The sequence below is a fragment of the Anabrus simplex genome, chromosome 4 (genome assembly GCF_040414725.1).
Source record: "Anabrus simplex isolate iqAnaSimp1 chromosome 4, ASM4041472v1, whole genome shotgun sequence".
NCBI classification, from domain to species: Eukaryota; Metazoa; Arthropoda; class Insecta; order Orthoptera; family Tettigoniidae; genus Anabrus; species Anabrus simplex.
In genome coordinates, this window is record NC_090268.1 from 299,500,604 (window position 1) to 299,521,349 (window position 20,746).

General features: G+C 38.8%; 1 protein-coding gene across 3 annotated transcripts in view; it reads right to left on the bottom strand.

The window, feature by feature from the left end:
* Window positions 1-354: 354 nt before the first annotated feature.
* ZnT49B (Zinc transporter 49B) overlaps window positions 355-20,746 on the bottom strand; it is a 174,189-nt gene continuing 153,797 nt past the window's right edge. For all 3 annotated transcript variants that reach the window (XM_067145625.2, XM_067145626.2, XM_067145624.2), the window contains exons 11-13: window positions 17,138-17,330; window positions 1,864-1,977; window positions 355-1,780 (exon numbers count right to left, since the gene is read on the bottom strand). In XM_067145625.2, coding sequence (XP_067001726.2) covers window positions 1,736-1,780; window positions 1,864-1,977; window positions 17,138-17,330 — 352 coding nt within the window. In that variant the 3' untranslated portion in view covers window positions 355-1,735. The remainder of the gene's footprint in view (window positions 1,781-1,863; window positions 1,978-17,137; window positions 17,331-20,746) is intronic.

The following is a 20,746-nucleotide window of genomic DNA, read 5'->3' on the forward strand; positions in this document are numbered from 1 at the left end:
ACCGGCCTTCGGTTCAGAGGGTCCCAGGTTCGATTCCCAGCCGGGTCGGGGTTTTAATCGCTTCTGATTAATTCTTCTGCTCAGGGAGTGGATGTTTGTGTCCGTCCCAACACTCTCCTTTTCATATTCACACAACACACTACACCATCAACCACCACAGAAGCACGCAATAGTGATTACATCCCTCCATATAGAGTTGACGTCAGAAGGGCATCCAGCCGTAAACTAGGGCCAAATCCACATGTGCGACGCAGTTCGCACCCGCGACCCCACAGGTGTGGGAAAAGCGGTAGGAAAAGAAGATGAAGGCAAAAAAACAATGGACATCAAACAATGCTTAAATTAAAAGAAAACTAAAGTCATATAATGGATTTTATGCAATAAGTTCAGGTATTTCAGGGACAACATATCGATTGTGAAAAAGATCACAATTCATGTACCAACATAGTAACTTATTTCTAGGTGACAGGAGTAAACTAACAACAAAATTAATATTACAGTTTTATCAAGCACATAGGGATCAATCATAGACTATTTACCTCATCAGCCATGCATTGGGTACTGACTGATCAAATTTACAGTTCATGTCAGTATAGACGATAACCACTACACACTGGATGATGATAATGATATTGGTTTTATGTCTCATAAACTGCTTGTATGGATTTTAAATATGCTGAGGTGCTAGAATTTTGTCTCACAAGAGTTCTTTAACGTGTCAGTAAATCTACTGACATGAGGCTGATGTATTTGGGCACCTTCGAATACCACCACAGACTGAGCCGGGATCGAACCCACCAACTTGAACTCAGAAGACCAGCGCTCTACCGCCTAAGCTACCCAACCTGGCACTACAGGTGGAGAGTATCCATCCACGGGACACTTATGGTATGGTAATACTTTCAAATTTAATAATAATAATAATAATAATAATAATAATAATAATAATAATAATAATAATAATAATAATAATAATAATAATAATAATAATAATAATAGTTTTACATCGCACTAACTACTTTTACAGTTTTTAGAGTCACTGAGGTCCTTTCATGTGCCAATAAATCTACCGACACCAGGCTTGCGTATATCAACACTTTCAATCTTTCAGTAATCACCAGATTGAGCTGAGATCAATCTATCAACTTGGGTTCAGACAGCCAGCAATCTACATTTAGGCCATTATGCTTGGTTCTTTTAAATGAATAGCATTCGATCTGAAGTGACTGGTTTTGAGAGTCCTAACCTCACACCAAATTTTAATGTACCGGTACATTGAATATGACCATCACATTCTATCTAAACCTGAGGAAACAAAAATCTGAGCCTCAGTTTGACTAAACCTTTGTAATCTTTTGTAACAAGCTACATTTTATGAAAAGCTTTTCACTACATAAACATTCATTTTAATACTGTATACGAGAAACTAGCACCTACGAACACTGCACAGCAGTATACACATTCTTTTAAGTGCAGTGAAGATGACAAGCTTAGAGCTTAGGATAAATTATTTAATAATTAATTATTTGCCATATCTGCAAGAAAGTCACACTCACAAGCAAAGAATAACATGAATGATCATTTTAAATTATGACAAATCTATAATACATAACAAATTAGTACAAGTGACAAGACCAAGGGGAAATAATAAATACTATATACAAAGGAGTATAATAATTATTGCATACAGATAAAGTACAGTTCCTATAGACCATTTATCACAGAAGCTGGTTCATTATAAGATCTCCAAATCACAATGGCGAATCTCTGGATGCTTTTGCTGAAAATAAAAGAGATTATGTTTGTAAGTTAATCTCTCACATTAAGGTTCAAAACATTAAAAATATTCAAGATTAAACTTACCCTCAGTTTTGTTTCTATCCTATCAATCTCCCCACCTAACGAATCCACAATGTTTTCTCCATGTTTCAACATAAAATTCTCAAATTCTTCAACATTATTCATTGATTTGACTTCCTGAAAATAGGAACAAGTACACTCATTTAAGAACACAATACACAAAACATGAATTTATTGCAGGAAAACTGAGACATCTAAAAGTAAATCCTGCAATATCAATGTTTTCTATGATGTGCGGAGGCTGTGTCATAAGTCATGGCACTCTGTTATATTTCCTGAACCAGGAGCATGACAAGTCCAGTGTTTCAAAACATGTATCACATCTACTGAATGCCAATGTGTGCATTAGGGGCATGAAAAGGTTAATATGCTACCAGTCATGCTTCAAGATGAATGTGGGCCTAAGCCAAGTAGAACAGCAGCCATACAGCCACACTACAAATACACATCGGTGTCACTGGGTGATTCAAAGCTTTGCCATATTAAACTGTTCAGGCTTTCAAACAGAGATACTTACCAACTGTTGAACTGTCGCAGAGTGGACATCCTGCATCCGCTCATGCAGAGGTATCAGTGACCATTACTGAAGAGTGCTAAAAATAAGAGGCGTTGGACTGTGCAGCAATTATCCACACAGGGACCTACTTTTGTGCCCACAGTGTTTTGAATTTTAAAACGGGACTTGCAGATGCACAAGATTGGTGTTAATTTTGTTCATAATGAAGCAATGATATTTGTTTGCTTACCTTTCAATTGCCCCTTTCCGTTAGCTCCTGTGCCCAGACTCTTTTCTGTGCTAGCATTGAGAAGCACATTTCACTAGCCTTCAAACGTATTTAGTGGATTTAACTTGTTGCTGCTTTATTGGAAGATATAACACAGCTGCCATGACAGAAATGACCCTCATACATGCAAAAAGCTGTGGTATAAAAACTTACACTGCTACAAATAGGAACATGAATATATTATGGCACATGACCACTTCCTCATATACTGGCTGAAGTAATGAATAATGATATTATGAAAGCTAACAAAGAACAGAATTATCCAGCTTACAAGCATCAGTAATAGCAATCACATAGCCAGAAAACAATGTATTTCTCCTGGTGCTAAGTGTATCCTGATCACAGTCCTCAAACAAATTTAAATTTGTGGCCAAAGATTCAAAAGCAATTCAAATAAGCTTGATGTTAGTATGTCAATCTCCTTTACAAGCTGTGAAGGACCTACAGTAACCCTGAAAAGTGACAGCTGACAGGGCACTGTTGAAGTCCTTAACAGCATCTGCAGTGAAGGAGAACTTCGTAATGGAAATGTTGGCCAAAAAGGCAACCTTCCCTCTTGTTGTTAAAAGAAGAGGGAAATCACTGCCTTATAGAGAAGAGGGATCTTCAAAGGCCAAGGGAGAGGGCTGAGCTTTAAGTGTGACGCAAGGGACATGACAGTGTTTTAGAGAGTGGAAAGATATAAAAGAAGCCATGAATACATGTAATACATGAGGACAGACAGAAGAACTGAACAAAATGTACACTGAGAAAGACAGGGAAGTTGGGGAAGGATCAATGGACCTGATATATGGAAGCAGCCCACAAAGGAAATCTCAAGGAATTCTTTCTATATCATCACCTAAGTTCCAGCAAGGAAACAAAAGCAGAGAAACAGCCTAGTCAGAAGCAAAGATCAAAATCTCCTGCCTAACGATGAGAACCAGTTTACGTGTTGGCAGGAACACTTCTCAGCAACTCTAAAACATTCCCCAAACCACGCAACTTGGGAATGCCATACACTGTACACCAATTCCCCAATGCTATCTGTCCCGGAGTAACATGCACTGCACACGAGTAGCAGCTTCTGCTTTGTGCTTCTATCTAGAAAACAGTTCTTGAACTATTACAAATGTAGTGAGATATATCTACAGATTAAGCATCAATCTTTCATTTGATGTGTATATCTATTGAGTTTTTACCAATTACATATGATATATCATGTCTGAAAAAGTAACAAGTTCTGCTTTGACATCATGGCACTTAAAAAGTTTCTTGTGATGGCAGATTCAGAAATTAACCTTCATCGGCTAACGTATGCGGCTGTTGGCCGCAAAATTTGAAACCAACTCGCTGTTCCGCACTCGGCGCATCACAGTGTAATGGAAGGAGCCAGTATTCATAAGTTACACCCTTCCCCATTAGACGGAACGGTTTCCACAAATCTCCACGACAAGGTGCCCAGTGTGACTTCTAAGTTTATATAGGTGTCAGATCGGCGGCTGTCTGCCGCACGTTAGCCAGTGTGTCTCAGCTTTTGGTCACAATGTCAGTGTGTGTTATTATTATTTTGTTTTTTTGGATTGCTTTGTACATAGGTGTTTTCACCGACATTAACTACAAAATTATTAATGTCTAATACAAATAAGTACATATTATAAAACTTTTATCATAATATAAAATATACGCATCCTTACTTAGAAACTTGACCAGCAGCTACTACTTCTGTAGCTAACCGCTTGCTGAGCATCTTCTGAAGAATAGCATTACATTCCTTGGGATTCTGCATGAAGGTGGGTGGCTATCCCCCACAAGTATGTGACTGAAAATAAAAGTTTTGTTTCGATTTTTTGTAATATGTGAGGTATATTTGTTTTGTTCGGACATGTACACTTTGGCTAATAGATGTTATGAATGTTCATGATTTCTTTTTGCCTTTATTATATTTATATGATCAACATATTGATATTGTGCATACAAAGAAAAGACAGCTTATTGACGTGAACTAAAACCAACTGAATATTGATGTCTTAGAACAATAAGAATTGTGATAATGTTTAAGCTTCTAAAATATGTTGTAATGAAGAAATCATTCCAAAAAATATTAGGGTATATTACTTAATACAGTACTTACTAATACTGATTTAAGAGACCTGCTGCCTATTATGCATTTAAGTTAAACAATAGCACTGGCAGTCAGAAAGATGCAAGTGCGGCTAACAGCCGCAACGATAGCCGAAGTGTTAAAAAAATTTACGTTAGCCGATGAAGGTTAACTATGTTTTAGCAAATTTTGATAAGATAATTTAGTTTCATTAAATGAGGACTAGGATATGGAATATGTGACAGTGAAAATAGTGATGATGACAGTGAAAATAGTGATGATGACAGTGATGTTGCTTGTGGAATACAGCAAAACATCAGCCGTAATGTTATTGATGGTGGGTTTGTATGGGAAGACATGGGTAATTACAGAGGGTAAAGGGAAATGTTCACAACAGATTATGGGCCTCAGAATCCTGCAAACAATTGCTTAGAGATCGTGAAAAAGTTTTTTTTTTTTTTTTTTTTTACTGTCAAGGTGTAAAGATGATACCAAAACAGACAAATATTTATGCTCAACAGCACATGCGGTCACACAAATGTTATTTCCATTCCGATTGATGGTAAACGAATGGGTACATGTTATAGTGGAGGAAGTGTATTTAATCTTTGCATTGTATATGTTAATGGACATAGTACACAAACCTATACTGAGATCTTTTTTCTGAAAATACCAGTTACTAGCTACTCCTATATTTGGTTCAGCCACTTTCCTTGATTGATATGAAAACATTATAAGATTCCTCCACTTCATTGTCCTTAGGTAATTCCAGTAACTTTTGCTGTTTGGTGTTTATGCACTGTTAACAAGTTTTGATAAAATTCATTGAAACATTTGTCTGTTACATCCGATTAACTAAAAGCCTGTAATCGTAGCATGATTGGTGCTATACTCCTCCCACAAGCACAAAATAGACAGGTAATGAAAGTACTCCCGTGCTGAAAGGTTAAGGTGTCAGATGACGAAGAAAAGAAAGAGTTTGAACCTTACCCCAGGATTAAACTCAGTGACCCAATGGATGTGGTCTGATAAGGCAGTAGCAGTTGACAATGTTCTGTTAGAGATGGTATGGATTAACAGAGAAATGCTGAGAGTTTGCTTGTTGGTGAATCCCCTGTGGGTGGGAGTAGAAGAATGCATTTATGGTATTTCCTGCCTATTGTAACAGGCAACTAAAAGGGGACCCCAGGGGCTCTCAAATTTAAAGCAGGTATTAGCTACCAAGTAGCACTGCTTCCACTTATTTGTGGCAGGCTCCTCACTTTCGACTTTCTCATCTGACATTCCTTGGTCAACTCTAGTTCCTTTCCAACCCTGACAGTACTAGGTTTACGAGGCCTAGGGAACCTTTCATTTTCATGCCCTTCCCTTTCTTCTGTCGATATCTTCATTTTTAGAAGGGTTGGATCTCTTTCGTTCTTCCTCTGATTATTGAAGAGAGGATGGTTGCTGAGTTGTACTTCCCTTTTTAAAAGTGACCACCACGATTTGTTGGTGAAGTCCCCCAACAAATACATCAAACAGGAGGGGCATTACACTTCTTTCAATCCCACATAGAGTATTCACAAGGATTCCACTGAGCAAAATGAATTAATATATGTCAACTCAAGACTCCGAAGGCAGACAGGCAAGCTTTCATGCGAATTAATCATGTGTTGACCATATAAGACCTTAAGAATAATCCTGGAGCAATGCAATGAATGGTTATCTCACCTCCATGCATTTCCCAATGAATTCAAGAAAGCTTTCAACCTGATCAATAGAGAAGCAATGAGGAAAAAGTGAAGTGCTATGGGGTACCAGAACAAACCTCTAACCTCATTTGAGAAGCATGTCATAATTACAAGTGTAGCCATTCACAAGGGTCATATTTTTAAGCCTATATCAGTACAATCAGGAGTACCATATTTATTCAATACGTCGACACTACTTGTAAGCCGAACCTCTGGAAATCAAAAACAAAATTCATTTATGTCCCACTAATTACTTTTACGGTTTTCGGAGACACCGAGGTGCTGGAATTTAGTCCCACAGGAGTTCTTTTACGTGCCAGTAAATCTACCAACACAAGGCTGACATATTTGAGCACCTTCAAGTACCACCGGACTGAGTCAGGATCGAACCTACCAAGTTGGGTTTAGAAGACCAGAGTCTCAACCATCTGAGCCACTCAGCCTGGCAAACAAAACTTAAAATATTGAAATTTATTAATGAAGCACACAAGGTATACAGAATAAATTTTCTGCCATTTAATTGTTTAGTCAGTCATTGCCATCAAATTATTCAGATTTATCGTCACTTTTTTTATCACTGTCTTCGTACAGTCTTCTGTGCCATCAAGCGCATTTTAGTTCAAGCGCTGTTCCTTCACATAACTGATGACTTTTTATGTAATGGAGACAATGCTAGAATTTCAAAAACTTCATTTCGTAGAATTGTTAGCAGAGTTTCTGCACCGATAACATCCATGAGAAGAAGGTAACTTACTTAGTACAGTAGAAGTCTGTTATAGCGAGAACCCCGATGTTACAACAGGTTTTTTATGTCCCTTCTCAAAATTCCTATATTAAACTGTACAATAGCCTTCGGTTACAACGAGAATCCTTTCGCTGAGTCATCCGTTATTACGAAAGATTTTAATGCGTTTTATTTTCCGTTATCGGTATTTATACAATTCAGCATAAAAATCTAGCAAGAAACTATTGATTATATTTTCTGCATAACTCTCGATATTCCACAAACTAAAGTACGGTAAATATTTGTATATTACTGTGATCGTTTTACACAATTAGATTATAAAACCTTCCACAAAAAGATCGACAAACATTGCAGCAGTGGGTCTCTTGCAAAGAATTTTATTGGCACCATTATACTCTCGTTTGTATCAAGCATTCACACCAAGCGATAATTCCTTCGAATGTCCGTTATCGATAGTTATACTCTTCAGCGTAAATAGGTAGCAAAACACTATCGATTATTTTTGTCCGCGTAACTCTCGATACTCCACGAACTAAAGTATGGTAAATATTCGTACATGAGTGTGACCGTTTTACACGATTACATGAAACGATAGACCATCTTCAAAAAGAGGCAATAAAAGCATCTGTGGTAAGTACCATGGCATATCCCTGCACTCCATAGCTGGTAAAACATTTGCCAGAATTCTGAATCATCTTCAGGCAGTCTCTGAGAAGGTACCTTCTGAATCCCAATGCAGGTTCTGTCCCTCAAGAGATACTACTGATGAACTTCTGTGCAAGAAGACAACTCCACAGAAAGTATACAGAACAACAAAAGCTTTTGCTTTTTGTGTTCAACAATCTGGAAAAGGCCTTTGATACAGTGCCTAGAGAAGCAACGTGGATGATTTTAACCTTTTCATCAGCGAGATTTTGGTGACGCCGCCAGGAGTGAGTTTTTTCCTTGAAAATTTTGAATTCTTAATTTTAAGTTATTTTGATTCTAACTTTTCTTTATTAATAAAGTTACATAATTTACTCTTGCAGTACATAACTGACACCTTCAATTTAATTTAAATCAGTGGTCCAGAATATATTTTTCTCAAAATAATGGAAGGAATAGTAGAATTGAGAAACTCTACATGTGATCAAGTTTGTATCCTTTACAACAGTTTCACCTATCAAAATATCTTTAGGGTATGGTATTGACCCAGACACTCTGAATTATCATTGTGTTCATTTTCCGAATCCTTTCCAGTATAAACAATAAAATAAAGGATAAACCCAGTTTGACAGTCGCAAAGTATAAACAGCTTTATACCAAACCTGTGTCGCTTTGATTGAATGTATTGTTTCCACTTTAGGCATCCTTTCCAAGCAACTAGGCTCTCATAAATACAGGTATTTTGGAAGAGATAGAATATAGATCGAATGTTTCTCTGAAATAGTTTATTATAGGCCTAATTTCGAAAAGTCTGTCACCTGGGTGGTTGTAGATTGTTGCCAGAAAAGTGAAGCAGTCTTAGAATGAGGTAGAAATTGTCGAGAGAGGGGTCACTTTACCAAGAATCGGAGTTTTGACCAATAGTCTTTCATCCTGTTTTTCTTCGCATGACCCTTCAACAGGGAAAACATAAAAAGTCTCCACGTAATGGCTTGCCACTCGTATAACTTTGACTTTTCCTTTATGTCCGTATTTTCCGTAACAAATGAGTAGTACTTGTTCATTTCTGACACTAAGAAGTTCATAATATTACAATCACAACTTCTTTGAAAATCGACACTTCAAGTCTTGAATCAATGTCATTATCATTCAAATGATTATCACTAACACCTGAATTTAATGGATCAAAATGAGGAGAAAGTGTAGGAAGAAACCTGCCTACAGAACTCAACTTTCTTCCTTCGGTTTTAACAGCTGACAGCTTAGCCTTCTTTGCAACAGCAGAGCACTGCACTTCGTCCTCAATTTCTGTGTTGTCGTCTTCTGAGGAATTACCAATTTCACTCTCACCGGACACAATATAATCACTATCACCACCATAAATAAATATCGATTTCATCGTCAGACTCCTCCTTAGTCAAAATATTACTTATATCTTCTGGTGCAAGCCCGCATCCTCGAATAGATCCTGCCATTACCACGTGCATTTGTTTACTATCAGTGTGTGTTTGATTTTACAGAAACCAGAGATGAGTGAAAAGAAAAATAATGTGTATTGTCAAGGAATACTGGTGCAATGCACTCATAGGAAACAACAATAGAAAACAGTTCCCGGGTGTTGTCATAATTCGTAGCACAATCACGTAAGAAGTTTGGTTACGTAACTACAGATGCTGGAATAGAACATCATAGAACATATGAAATGTGATAAAACACGGAATAAAGTTTGCTAAATATGTTGAACATCCCCCAACATTGTTGTAAAAACCCGCCAGTACGATGCCATGAAACAATTTCAATCATTCTAGATGAAACTGAATAGATGGCAGTACTGTTCAGGCGTAAACTTCGAGAACATATATAGACGGCAGTACTCCTGTGGGCCACGCGCAACACTGCCATAAATAGCCGGCAGTACTGCTCATTGGGTTAAGGTAATCCGGCTGCCCAGAACACGTTGTTGAATTGATATAGGTACTCCACAATAACACACTTGGACAAGTACTGACCAAAATGAAACTTCAGAAGAATTTCCCATCATTAACGGGGTTAAGCAAAGCTGTATACTCTGCCCTGTACCTGACGGCCATGCTCTACGAGGCATCATTTGAGAACAACACAGGTAAGTATAGGCTTGATGGAGCGCTACTCAATCAGGCCAGACTCCAATCAGACAGACTTACTAGCCTCACCCATGTAACTGAACTGCAATATGTGGATAACAATGCTTCTCCAGCTCATACACCTGACGAGCTGCAACTGTCAGTTAACTGTTTCAATAGGGCATATCAACAATTTGGCCTAGCTATCAACATTCCTGAAACAAAGATACTCATACAGCCAGCTCTTGGAACTGCCTTTCCAAATTTCCAAATTTTTATTTCCAGTATGGTTTTAGAATAAGTAGATCATTTCTTCTATTTAGGAAGTATTCTCTCTAGTAACTGCTGAACGGAGGACGAGGAGAACAGAATATGAGTTGCTCATATAGCTTTTGGACGTCTTGCACAGCTCACTGTCACAATAGGCAATATGAAGTATCAAAGTGGATCAGAACAAAGAACTAGGGAGTACCTCAGAAGTGACGGGCATATCTTGTATCTCAAGCGAGGTATGAGAATTGGATGGAGGTCTGTTCCACTGCCCATCCCAGGAACTTTCTGGATAAGGGCGACAGAAGAAGAAGTTATGGTGGTGAGAAGAAAGCTACATTATTACGGAGAAATCATGTTTTCCACTCATTTTTAACCATTCTCTCAATTTCAAACAAAAATGTGGAGATTGCTGGATCTATGTTTATATGTGTCATTTGTTTGCAGATTTTTATTATAACACGCCTATGGATTCACCTTGTATTCATTAATATGAATTTACTGAGCTTCTTTGATAACAAGTATAAATTGATAAACGACAACATAATTGAAAACTATCCTGTAGAAACCTGTTCATGTTCTAAAATATATTAACGGCCAAGTGCACGAACCCTGTTTAGCGTAATCAGTGTTTAAGATTCTTCTTAAACGTTGTTTAAATGAAACTGCAGAGCATCATTCCTGATTAATATTTTAATCCCTGATTATTGTCGGTTAAAGTTAAACAGTCAAGTTCGAGCGGATGCCAAACAAACACTGATTAGCAGTGAAGGCAAAATGGCTGCCAGATTTGGAGATGATTTTGAAGATGAACTGTTATATTTGGAATATCTGGAGCAGAAGGGAAATGAGCGCAAAGGTATAATAGTGGAGAGAGGTGATCCTTTTGAAGAAAGGAAGATAGGAAATTTGTGGAAAGGTTTTGCTTATCTAAACAAACAGTTTCATTTCTTCTGGAAACACTGCAAAATAACCTACAGTTTCCAATGCAGAGAAATAATCCTGTTTCTGCTATCAACAGACTGCTCACTACATTGAGGTATTATGCCACTGGTTCCTTTAACATAATTGTAGGTGATACTATTAATATGCACAGAACAGCAGCAGCTCAGATTATACACGACGTGAGTAATATTATAGCTTCCTTCAGTCAACGCTATATTTACTTCCCAACATCGCAAGCAGAAAAGAGGGAGGTAATGGAAAGCTTTTTTAATTCCCTAGTGTAATTGGAATCATCAACTGCACCCACGTTTGCATCAGATTTCCAGATGGAGAAAATGCTGAGATATTTCGGAATAGTAAAGGTTATTTTTCCATAAACTGTCAGACAATACGTGACAGTAATTTACTCATAAGAGATATTGTAGCTAGGTGGCCTGGTTCTGTCCACAACAGTACAATATTTCAGAACTGCAGTAAGAGGGCACAATTCGAGAGAGGTGAAACACAACATGGTTATTTATTGGGAGATAGTGGGTGTCCGTGCAAGCCATTTCTCTTTAACACCTCTGCTGAACCCGCAAACCAGAGAACAACATATGTACACTAGGGCAGATATCAAGACCAGAAATACCGTAGAAAGACAGTATGGGGTATGGAAGCGGAGGTTTCCTGCTCTTTCTGTTGGTTTGAGGTGTGAAGTTCATAAAGCTCTAAATATAATTGTTGCTACAGCAGTATTGAACAATATTGCAATTTCAACAAGAGAAGAAAACCCTCCGGATGATTTAATGGTTCAGCACATTATCGAAGAGCTCCAGAAAGCCCGAGGTCCTGATATCAAAGATGACGAACAATTAAATCCAGTATTTATTTATTTATTTGGCGTATGATGAATAATGACAACCCATAAACTATTTACACAACCAGTGAAAGATGAGTACAAAGTAAATACAAATTATCATATCTATACAGTCAAAGAAAGCAATTTACAAAGTTTGAAAGTACAAGAAGAAAACACAATATATTTACATCGCTATCCACCTATCAACTCTGACAGTTCATATATACACACTGAGTGCGAGTGATGTACATGTCACTAAATGTGAATGTCCAAACCCGCCACCCACTTCACTGCTTCGGGTGTTGCTGTGTTGAGGTCTTCTATGGTGCCAGTGAAAGCACGGAGTGGACATTCCTGCACTACATGTTTCATTGTTTGTCGAACCTCCCCACAATCACAGTATGGAGAAACTGACCAGCCCCAGGTGTGTAAAGTAGATGCTGTTCTACCTACCCCACATCTCATGCGGTTTAGTCTACTCCAGGTGCAACGTGGCAGATCAAAGCCTGCCAGCTTTGTGGATGGGTTATTAATATCCACTATTGCCCGAGCTGGGGATAAAGACCACTCTGTTAACCATTTAGAGGTGGGGTTGAATTCACTAGATGTTATCTTCACGGCTGTCTTCCAAGCAGGCTGGCGAGACTTCAGGCGTGTGCATTTCTGTCTGATATCCTCATGAACAGGTAGACGTTCATTCTTTAGCATTCTGGTCCATAGCTGAAAAAGGGCCTTCTGTCTCCTGATATGTGGAGGTAGTATATTGCTGAGAACCGGTAACCATTGGGTCGGTGTAGCACGAAGTGTACCAGTTATGATTCGCATGGTTTGACGAAGTTGTGAATCTACTAGCTGTGTGTGAGCACTGTTAAGCCAAACACCAGAGCAGTATTCTGCTGCAGAATAGACTAAGGCCAGAGATGTTGTCCTTAATGTGTTTCCATCCGCTCCCCAGGAAGTTCCAGCCAATCGTTGGAGAATGTTATTACGACTTTTTAGTTTGTTGGCGGTTTTCTGCAGATGATTTTTGTACGTAAAAGACCTGTCCAATGTTACTCCTAAGTAACTGGGATTGGCACAATATTGTAGTTCATGGCCCTTGAAGAATACCCTTGGATGGTGGTATGCTTCTGCGTTGTTCAGATGGAATGTAGATGTCACTGTTTTCTGTGGATTGGGATGAAGGTACCATCTTTGAAAGTAGTCATCCAGCAGTTCAAGGTCTCGGTTAAGAACTATTTCAGCTTCTGCGAAGTTGGGTCGTTGAATTGTAAGGCAAATATCGTCTGCATATATGAACTTTCGGGACACTGTTTCAGGCAGGTCGTGGATGTATAAGTTGAAGAGAGTAGGAGATAGAACCGACCCTTGAGGCAGACCATTGTTGACTTTGTGGAATTTGCTTCTGTTGTGTTCTGAATGAACTTGAAATAGTCAGTTGCTTAACATTCTGTCAATTAGTGTAGTAATTTTTAAGCAAGGAACAGCTTTAATCAGTTTAAGCATAAGACCTTCCCTCCAGACTGTGTCATATGCAGCTGTAAGATCTAAGAAGACAGAGACGCTTTTCAATTTCTTCTCAAAACCAACCTCCAGATATGTGGTCAAGGACAGTACTTGGTCACTGCAGTCACGGCTGGGTCGAAATCCTGCTTGTTCAACTGGAAGGAATGCTTCGATGGCAGGTGCTATTCGGTTTAGTATCAGTCTTTCTAATAACTTGTAGGTGACGCAGAGTAGAGCTATAGGTCGATAGCTTTGTGGGAGAGTTGGATCCTTTCCTGGTTTCAGAAGGGCAATAATTTTTGACTTCTTGAAGATTGGGGGAAGTCTTCCTGACTGAAGTATGGAGCTGAAGAATGCAGCAAGCCATCTTCTTGTAGCTGGACCACAGTTTTTTAGTAGTTCTGGGTAGATTCCATCTAGTCCTGCAGCTTTGCCATTTCGGAGTGATTTTAATCCCTCATCGACCTCTTGTGATGTGAAAGGTTGTGAATAGGTTGCGTTCGGTTGTGTTTCTCGTTTTGCCCGCTTAAGCTCAGTTTTAACCCATTTCGTGGTCAGTTTATTCCTTGTTGTTTTAGAGGTGGAAACGAGGTGATTTGCTATTGCTTCTACCTTGATTGGGGAATGTTGCTTTGGTGGTATGGATGTGGAATCTAATTTCCGAATAAGTGACCCTGCTTTTCTGCTGGAATGGGTGAAATTCATGTCTTTTACAGTCTTCACCCACTTCTCTTTTCTAGCAAGATCAAGTGATTGTAGTAAATCTGTTGCTTTCTCGTGACTGCTATTTTCTTCGAATTCCTTACTCAGTCTGCTGGACTCTTCACTCCATCCCGGTATATAGTCTTTACGGAATCCTCTAGGAATATAGGTTTTTGCTGCTGATTTTATTAAGCCAACAAACCTCATGTAGTTCTCTGGGATAGGTTTAATCCATCTGATGTTGGCATCAGTAGACTTGGCATAAGCAACCCAGTCTGCTTTCTGAAAGTTCCAGCGAGGTCTGGGTGTAGATTGTATAACTGGGATCTGAATTCCTATTTGGTAGATTATGGGTCTGTGCTGGCTGTGCGGGAAGTTATTGAGCACTTGTCTCCTAACACGGCAAGATGGTAACATAAAACTGTGCGAGACAAAGCAAAGGTCTGGTGTGTAGTCACATTTCCAACGGCCAGAGTGAAACGTTCCCTTATCTTTGGGGTCATATATCAGTGCAAGGTTGTTTACTTCTGCCCATTCTGTACGCCAGGCTTTATTTAATGGTCATTTCAGGTGAGTGAAATTTATTAACTTTTAGGAAAACAATACACTTTAGAAAAATGAGTATTCTATCGACTGGTCACACTCCTCATCGTCCTAACCTACTAACACAAATGAACTTGACTTTAATAGAAAATAAAAATAAAAGTATGCTAATAATAACACTCGCTGGTTTACAAAATCCACTTAGTTCGCCCTATCCTCGTTCTTGTTTATATTTTGCCAGCATTTTACTTTTTCTTTCATAATGTTTAGTTTTAACTCTTTTACTTCCATTTCTTTCTCACGTTCCTTTCTCATTACTTCTAACTGATAAACCAACACTGAAATTCTTTTTTCACAGGAATCTGTAACTTTGTCTCTGGGAGTTGACAGTCTATGCTGACGAGATTTAGCTCTATCTTAAAATACAGTATCAGCTGATGTTAAAGGTTGTACTGCTGTATGTGAAGATGGTAGGTATGCTGGTTGTGTCATTGAATTTGTGGGAGGTTTCAGTAAGGGATTCAGTGCTTTCGCTTGACCTTGACTTTGAGTACAAGTTTCTGCCGCGTCAGCAGATGGTGCTATTACAGCTGGCAGTGTTCCTGTTCCATGTGCTTCAGTTTCAGTACATCTTTCTTCCAGTTCCACGACATCAAACGGAACAACTAAAACTGAAAAAATAAGAAAACGTGTAGTTAATATGTTTAGTTGCAGGTTAACTGTTAAATGCCTGATAAAAATTGCATTAGTGAACTCTGTGTCCACACACTTACCTTAATTCACATGTCCTTGGTATAAAGCATCTGAGTCATGAGCGTACATAAGTGGTGTGATAGTCGGTTGTATTAGGGCCATAACCTTTTCAATAGTTTTAGACAATGTGGACTTAAAGTTACCACCACCAGTTGCGTTCATCACCACTTTATTGTCTGCACATATTTTTCTTGTTTTCCTTTTCAAGTTCTCATAACAGGTCTTCAAATTTCTTTCACTCCTGTAAGAGACACCTGAAAAAAGAACTATAACATCCTGGTGTGATAGCACTATTTTGCTTTCACCATTCATGAAATTGAAGGGCACCTACTTTTAATTATAGTTTTTTAGTATTGTTTTTGAAAATAATCCGAATTTAGAAGACTTTAAACCACAATAGCACAGATAAATGATGATGTTGCTATTTGCTTTTTACGTCGCACCAATACAGATAGGTCTTTTGGCGATGATGGGATAGGAAAAGCCTAGGAAGTGGAAGGAAGCGCCCGTGGCCTTAATTAAGGTACAGGCCCGGCATTTGCCTGGTGTGAAAAAGGGAAACCACGGAAAACCATCTTCAGGGCTGCCGATAGTGGGGCTCGAACCCACTATCTCCCGATTACTGGATACTGGCCGCACTTAAGTGACTGCAGCTATCGAGCTCAGTCACACAGATAAATAGAATTATCATACTCTGGTGTATTAATATTGTTTTGTCGTACAATTTTATGGGAATAAATAAACCCAAGTACTTTTAGTTGTAGTTTTGTAGTACTGTACAGGAAATAGTCTGCCATAATACATATTCTGGTGACCGATTTTCACAACCTAACTCGAAATACTGTATTAAATCACAATAGTACAGAGAAATACAATTGCTTACCTGCAATAGAATTGAATTCTTCTGCTATTTTCTTCCATGTTTCATCTTTCTGCTTTACTGTAACTCCATCTGCCTTTTTATTTTCTATGACATCTTTGTGTCTGATCACTAATTCAGCCATGATATCGGTTTCAAGATCCGAAAAATTGGACGAGCTTTTCCTCTTTTGTTCATTCATGTTACTAATAAGTACTTCCAGCTTCCAGCAAAGAATAAATTAATATTCCTCCTTCTAACAAAAGTAACACGAAATCACCGAAGCGCGTTCACTATTCTTCGCTACCAACTTAAACATCAGGGTAGGGTTTAATTCCACTGCCAGCTAAACATGCTTAACTAAACATTGATTAAGAATGGTGCTCCACACTTCCCTCTAACCAGTCCTTAAATTTAAACCATGTTTACGTACACACTGGTTAGCTGAAACTTAAACGAGGATGGTGCACTTGGCCATAAGCCTCTATAGATGTCATATTTTATAATTTCTAACTACTGAGGTGGCACATGACTATATCCTCAGTGTGGCACCTTACCAAAGTTTGGTGGCAGCCCTGGGAGCAGCGGCGCACCTTTTGGGAATCACAGTTCTATTCTTTGCATGCACAACACGAATTTTTTTTTTAACTATACAAAACACTACAATTACAATTCATCACTGATAATATGCCAGTCAGTTTGACAAAGCAAAGCAGAGATAGGATTACCACTCAATTACTTAAACATCTTTAAGAACAACTGTACCTCTAGTAGTTTTGTCATGTCTTGTTTGTCCAAGTAATTTCTGGTAAGCTCTCGTCCATCGAAGTCCACCTCAGCTTTATAGCGGACCAAACAATTTCCCATATCAACACCCTTCACATCATGAATTGCTCGAATCATAACATCTGATTCCAGCTCAAGATTAATCTGCTCTAAACTCTTTTGTGATATAGACCTGAAAAGAAATGCATACCACTTTATCACTGCACAACTAGCAAAGGAAAATAATGTGAAAGTAATTTTTTCTATACTAGAAGGTAAATACCAACTGAAATTCAGATAATATACCGTATATAAGCGAATAATTCCCACATACTTTTTCAATATTTCAATACTGATCTGCATTTAGGGCAGTCGCCCAGGTGGCAGATTCCCTATCTGTTGTTTTCCTAGCCTTTTCCTAAATGATTTCAAAGAAATTGGAAATTTATTAAACGTCTCCCTTGGTAAGTTATTCCAATCCCTAACTCCCCTTCCTATAAACGAATATTTGCCCCAGTTTGTCCTCTTGAATTCCAAATTTATCTTCATATTGCGATCTTTCCTACTTTTATAAACGCCACTCAAACTTATTCGTCTACTAATGTCATTCCACGCCATCTCTCCGCTGACAGCTCGGAACATACCACTTATTTTTAAACATCTCGCGGCAAAAAGTCAGGTATTACCGTACTTCTCCAAATCCAAGACGTTTTTTATTTCTTAGAATCTCACGTGAAAAATTGAGGGTCGGCTTGCACACCACTGGCAGCTACTACGGTAACCACGTTGCTTTTTTTCACCTCCCGCACACGAGCACAAAAAACTTGTTGGCAATCAATGTCCGCTTCTTTATTATACATCGCTAGCCATGGCAACTGGCTGTACAGTGCGTGCCTTTGTGTAACACTGGATCTTGGGATCTATTAAGTCTCTACAAAAATGTTTCTCAAATCCCCAGAATGGCATCAAAACATGCGAGGCTTCGAATTCTTAGAAGCCCATGGCTACTCAGTTACAAAGTTATAATGTATGTACTGTACCTGACGCTTAGTAAAATCAAGTTTTATAGACAGCAGGAATATTTTCGTGATGGATCGTTGTATTGTAAAGATACCTGGAACAGGTATTGCTGGTAAATTTTCAATGAGTTCTTGTCAATATTATGATGCCAATTTTAAGTTAATGGTTATTAAACACGTGGAAATGAAGAATAATCGCGCAGCCGCAAGAAATTACAGTACAGGCCTAACTAAAGCCAATATTCGTCGTTAAGCATGAAGACAAAGATAGCTTAAAAATTACGTACTGTACAAAAAAAATGCATTCAGTGGCCTGCAACAAGGATGCTTTAAAGAAATCAAAGATTAAATTGTGATGTATGTGCGCAAAGAAACACAAGGGCAGAATGACCATACCATGGCTCAATAAAACTTGTTTGTTGGCTTTCAATGTTCACGTCTTTATTTGGCCTATACATCACTAGCCACTGAAGTTGGCCGAACCCCACAAGTGAGACGTGTGTAGCGGCAGCCGGTTTTACCCGACGCTAAGTAACAGTTTTACAGACAGTAGACATATTGTACAGACGCATGGAACAGGTATTGCTGGCAAAGTTTCCACAGGTTCTGTTAGATATTAGGATGCCAATTTTAAGTTCAAGGTTATTAAACCTGCAGAAAAAGAATGATTGTGCAACCGCAAAAGAAATACGGCATAATTAAAGCCAATGTTCGGCGTTGACGTAAAGATGAAGATAGTCTAAAAATGCATACTGTACCGGAAAGGCATTCATATGATTTTACAAAGCATTTTTTAAGCCCAATTTCATTTTTTTGAAGGAAAAAAGCAGGGGTCGTCTTGCATTCAGGGCCGTCTTGGAATCGGAGAAATACGGTATTTGCATCAACGTTGGTACAGTGCTCTTGACATACAGACATCACACAGCCTCAAAGGGTGTAGAAAAGCGGAAGAAAGAGACGAATGCCAACTCCGTTGCCGCCACAGCCAAAAAGTGTGCTGCATACATATCAAGCGATTTGTATGGCACCAGTTTAAGTAGTAGCATGTGTTTAGGATGGCTGGTGTGAGTTCTTATGATAGGTCATTTACAGCTAAAGAAAAGGTCTACATTATTGAAGAGCCAGAGAAAATTGGTAATCGTGCTGCAGCAAGAAAGTACAATGACTACAAGAGTTGCAGTAGAGTATGTGATTGGAAGAAAAATACATCTCGTCTTGAACAGACAAACATTAACTGTTGGGCATTTCACAATTTTAAAGTTTCCAGAAACTGAAAACAGGATATGCGAATACATGACTGAAAAGAAACAGTTTGGATGTGCGACCACGAGTGAAATGCGTCTGTTGCACATGTTTTAGAAAGAAATAACTTCAGATTTCGTAATAAAACAAACACTACTCAATGTCTCCCAGCCAATTATGGAAAAAAAGTGAATTTCCACAGATTTGTTATCAGCTAGCACCAGAAAAATTTGTACGTACTCTCGCAAATTGGTAATGCAGGCAAGATGCCAGTATGAAGGCGAATCAAATATAAACGGGAATTTGAATGTACCGCTGCTGTTAGTAACAATTCTGAGGCAGAGACACATCTGTTGCACAATGCATCATTATCAAATTTCCTGCAAAAGGGCACCAAACTTTCTGAAATTTTGAGACGGCTCTGTGCACTGTTTGGGGAAGAAACAATTTTGCAGACTTGAGATATGAGTGGACTAAAAAATGTGTGGCAGGAAAAGAAGCTGTGGAAAATGAACCTCATGAAAGGAAACCACAGACAAGCATCACTGCAGACAGCATTGTTGCCATTCGTGACATTATTGGTGAAGATCGGCGAATAATCATCTTGTAAATTGTTTTAGCCGTAGGAATAAGTTATTGAAGTGTTCAAACCATTATCCGAGATTAACTCCATTTCAGAAAATTGTCTGCCAAGTGGGTTCCTCGTCTCTTCAACCAGGAACAAAAAACTCTACGCCAGGAAGTTTGTCAGAGACTCCTGCGTCACTACGAGGAGGAAGGAAAAGATTTCTTGTGTCATATAGTGACTTGTGATGAAATTTGGGTGCATCATTACACCCCAGAATCAAAGTAAGCAAGCATGGAGTGGCGGCGAAGAGACGAAGCAGGTCCGGTCACAGCCAAAACACGCCCATCTACTGGAAAGGAGCTTGCAACAGTTTTCTGGGACTCTGCGGGCATTTTGCTGGTGGATTTTCTTCACGAACAAAGGACAATTAATGCAGCCTGTTACTGTCGCCTTTTGGTTGAAGCAAAAGCTGTGTATCGCAACAAGCAACGCCAGCAACCGATCCGAAACGTCATTCTTCTCCATGACAATGCATGACCACATACTGCCGCTTTAACGCGGGAAAAACTGGAGGAAATTCACTGGACATCTCTGAAACACCCTCCGTACAGTCCAGATTTATCGTCCTGCGACTGCCATTTGTTTGAACCACTCAAACAAGACCTAGGAGGATAGCGGTTTGATGATGATGCAAGTGTAGAAGAGTTCGTGCGCAACTGGGTCTGCACACGTCTCTCTTCTTTCTATCAGGATTGCTTCAAAAACTCACCAATCTGATAG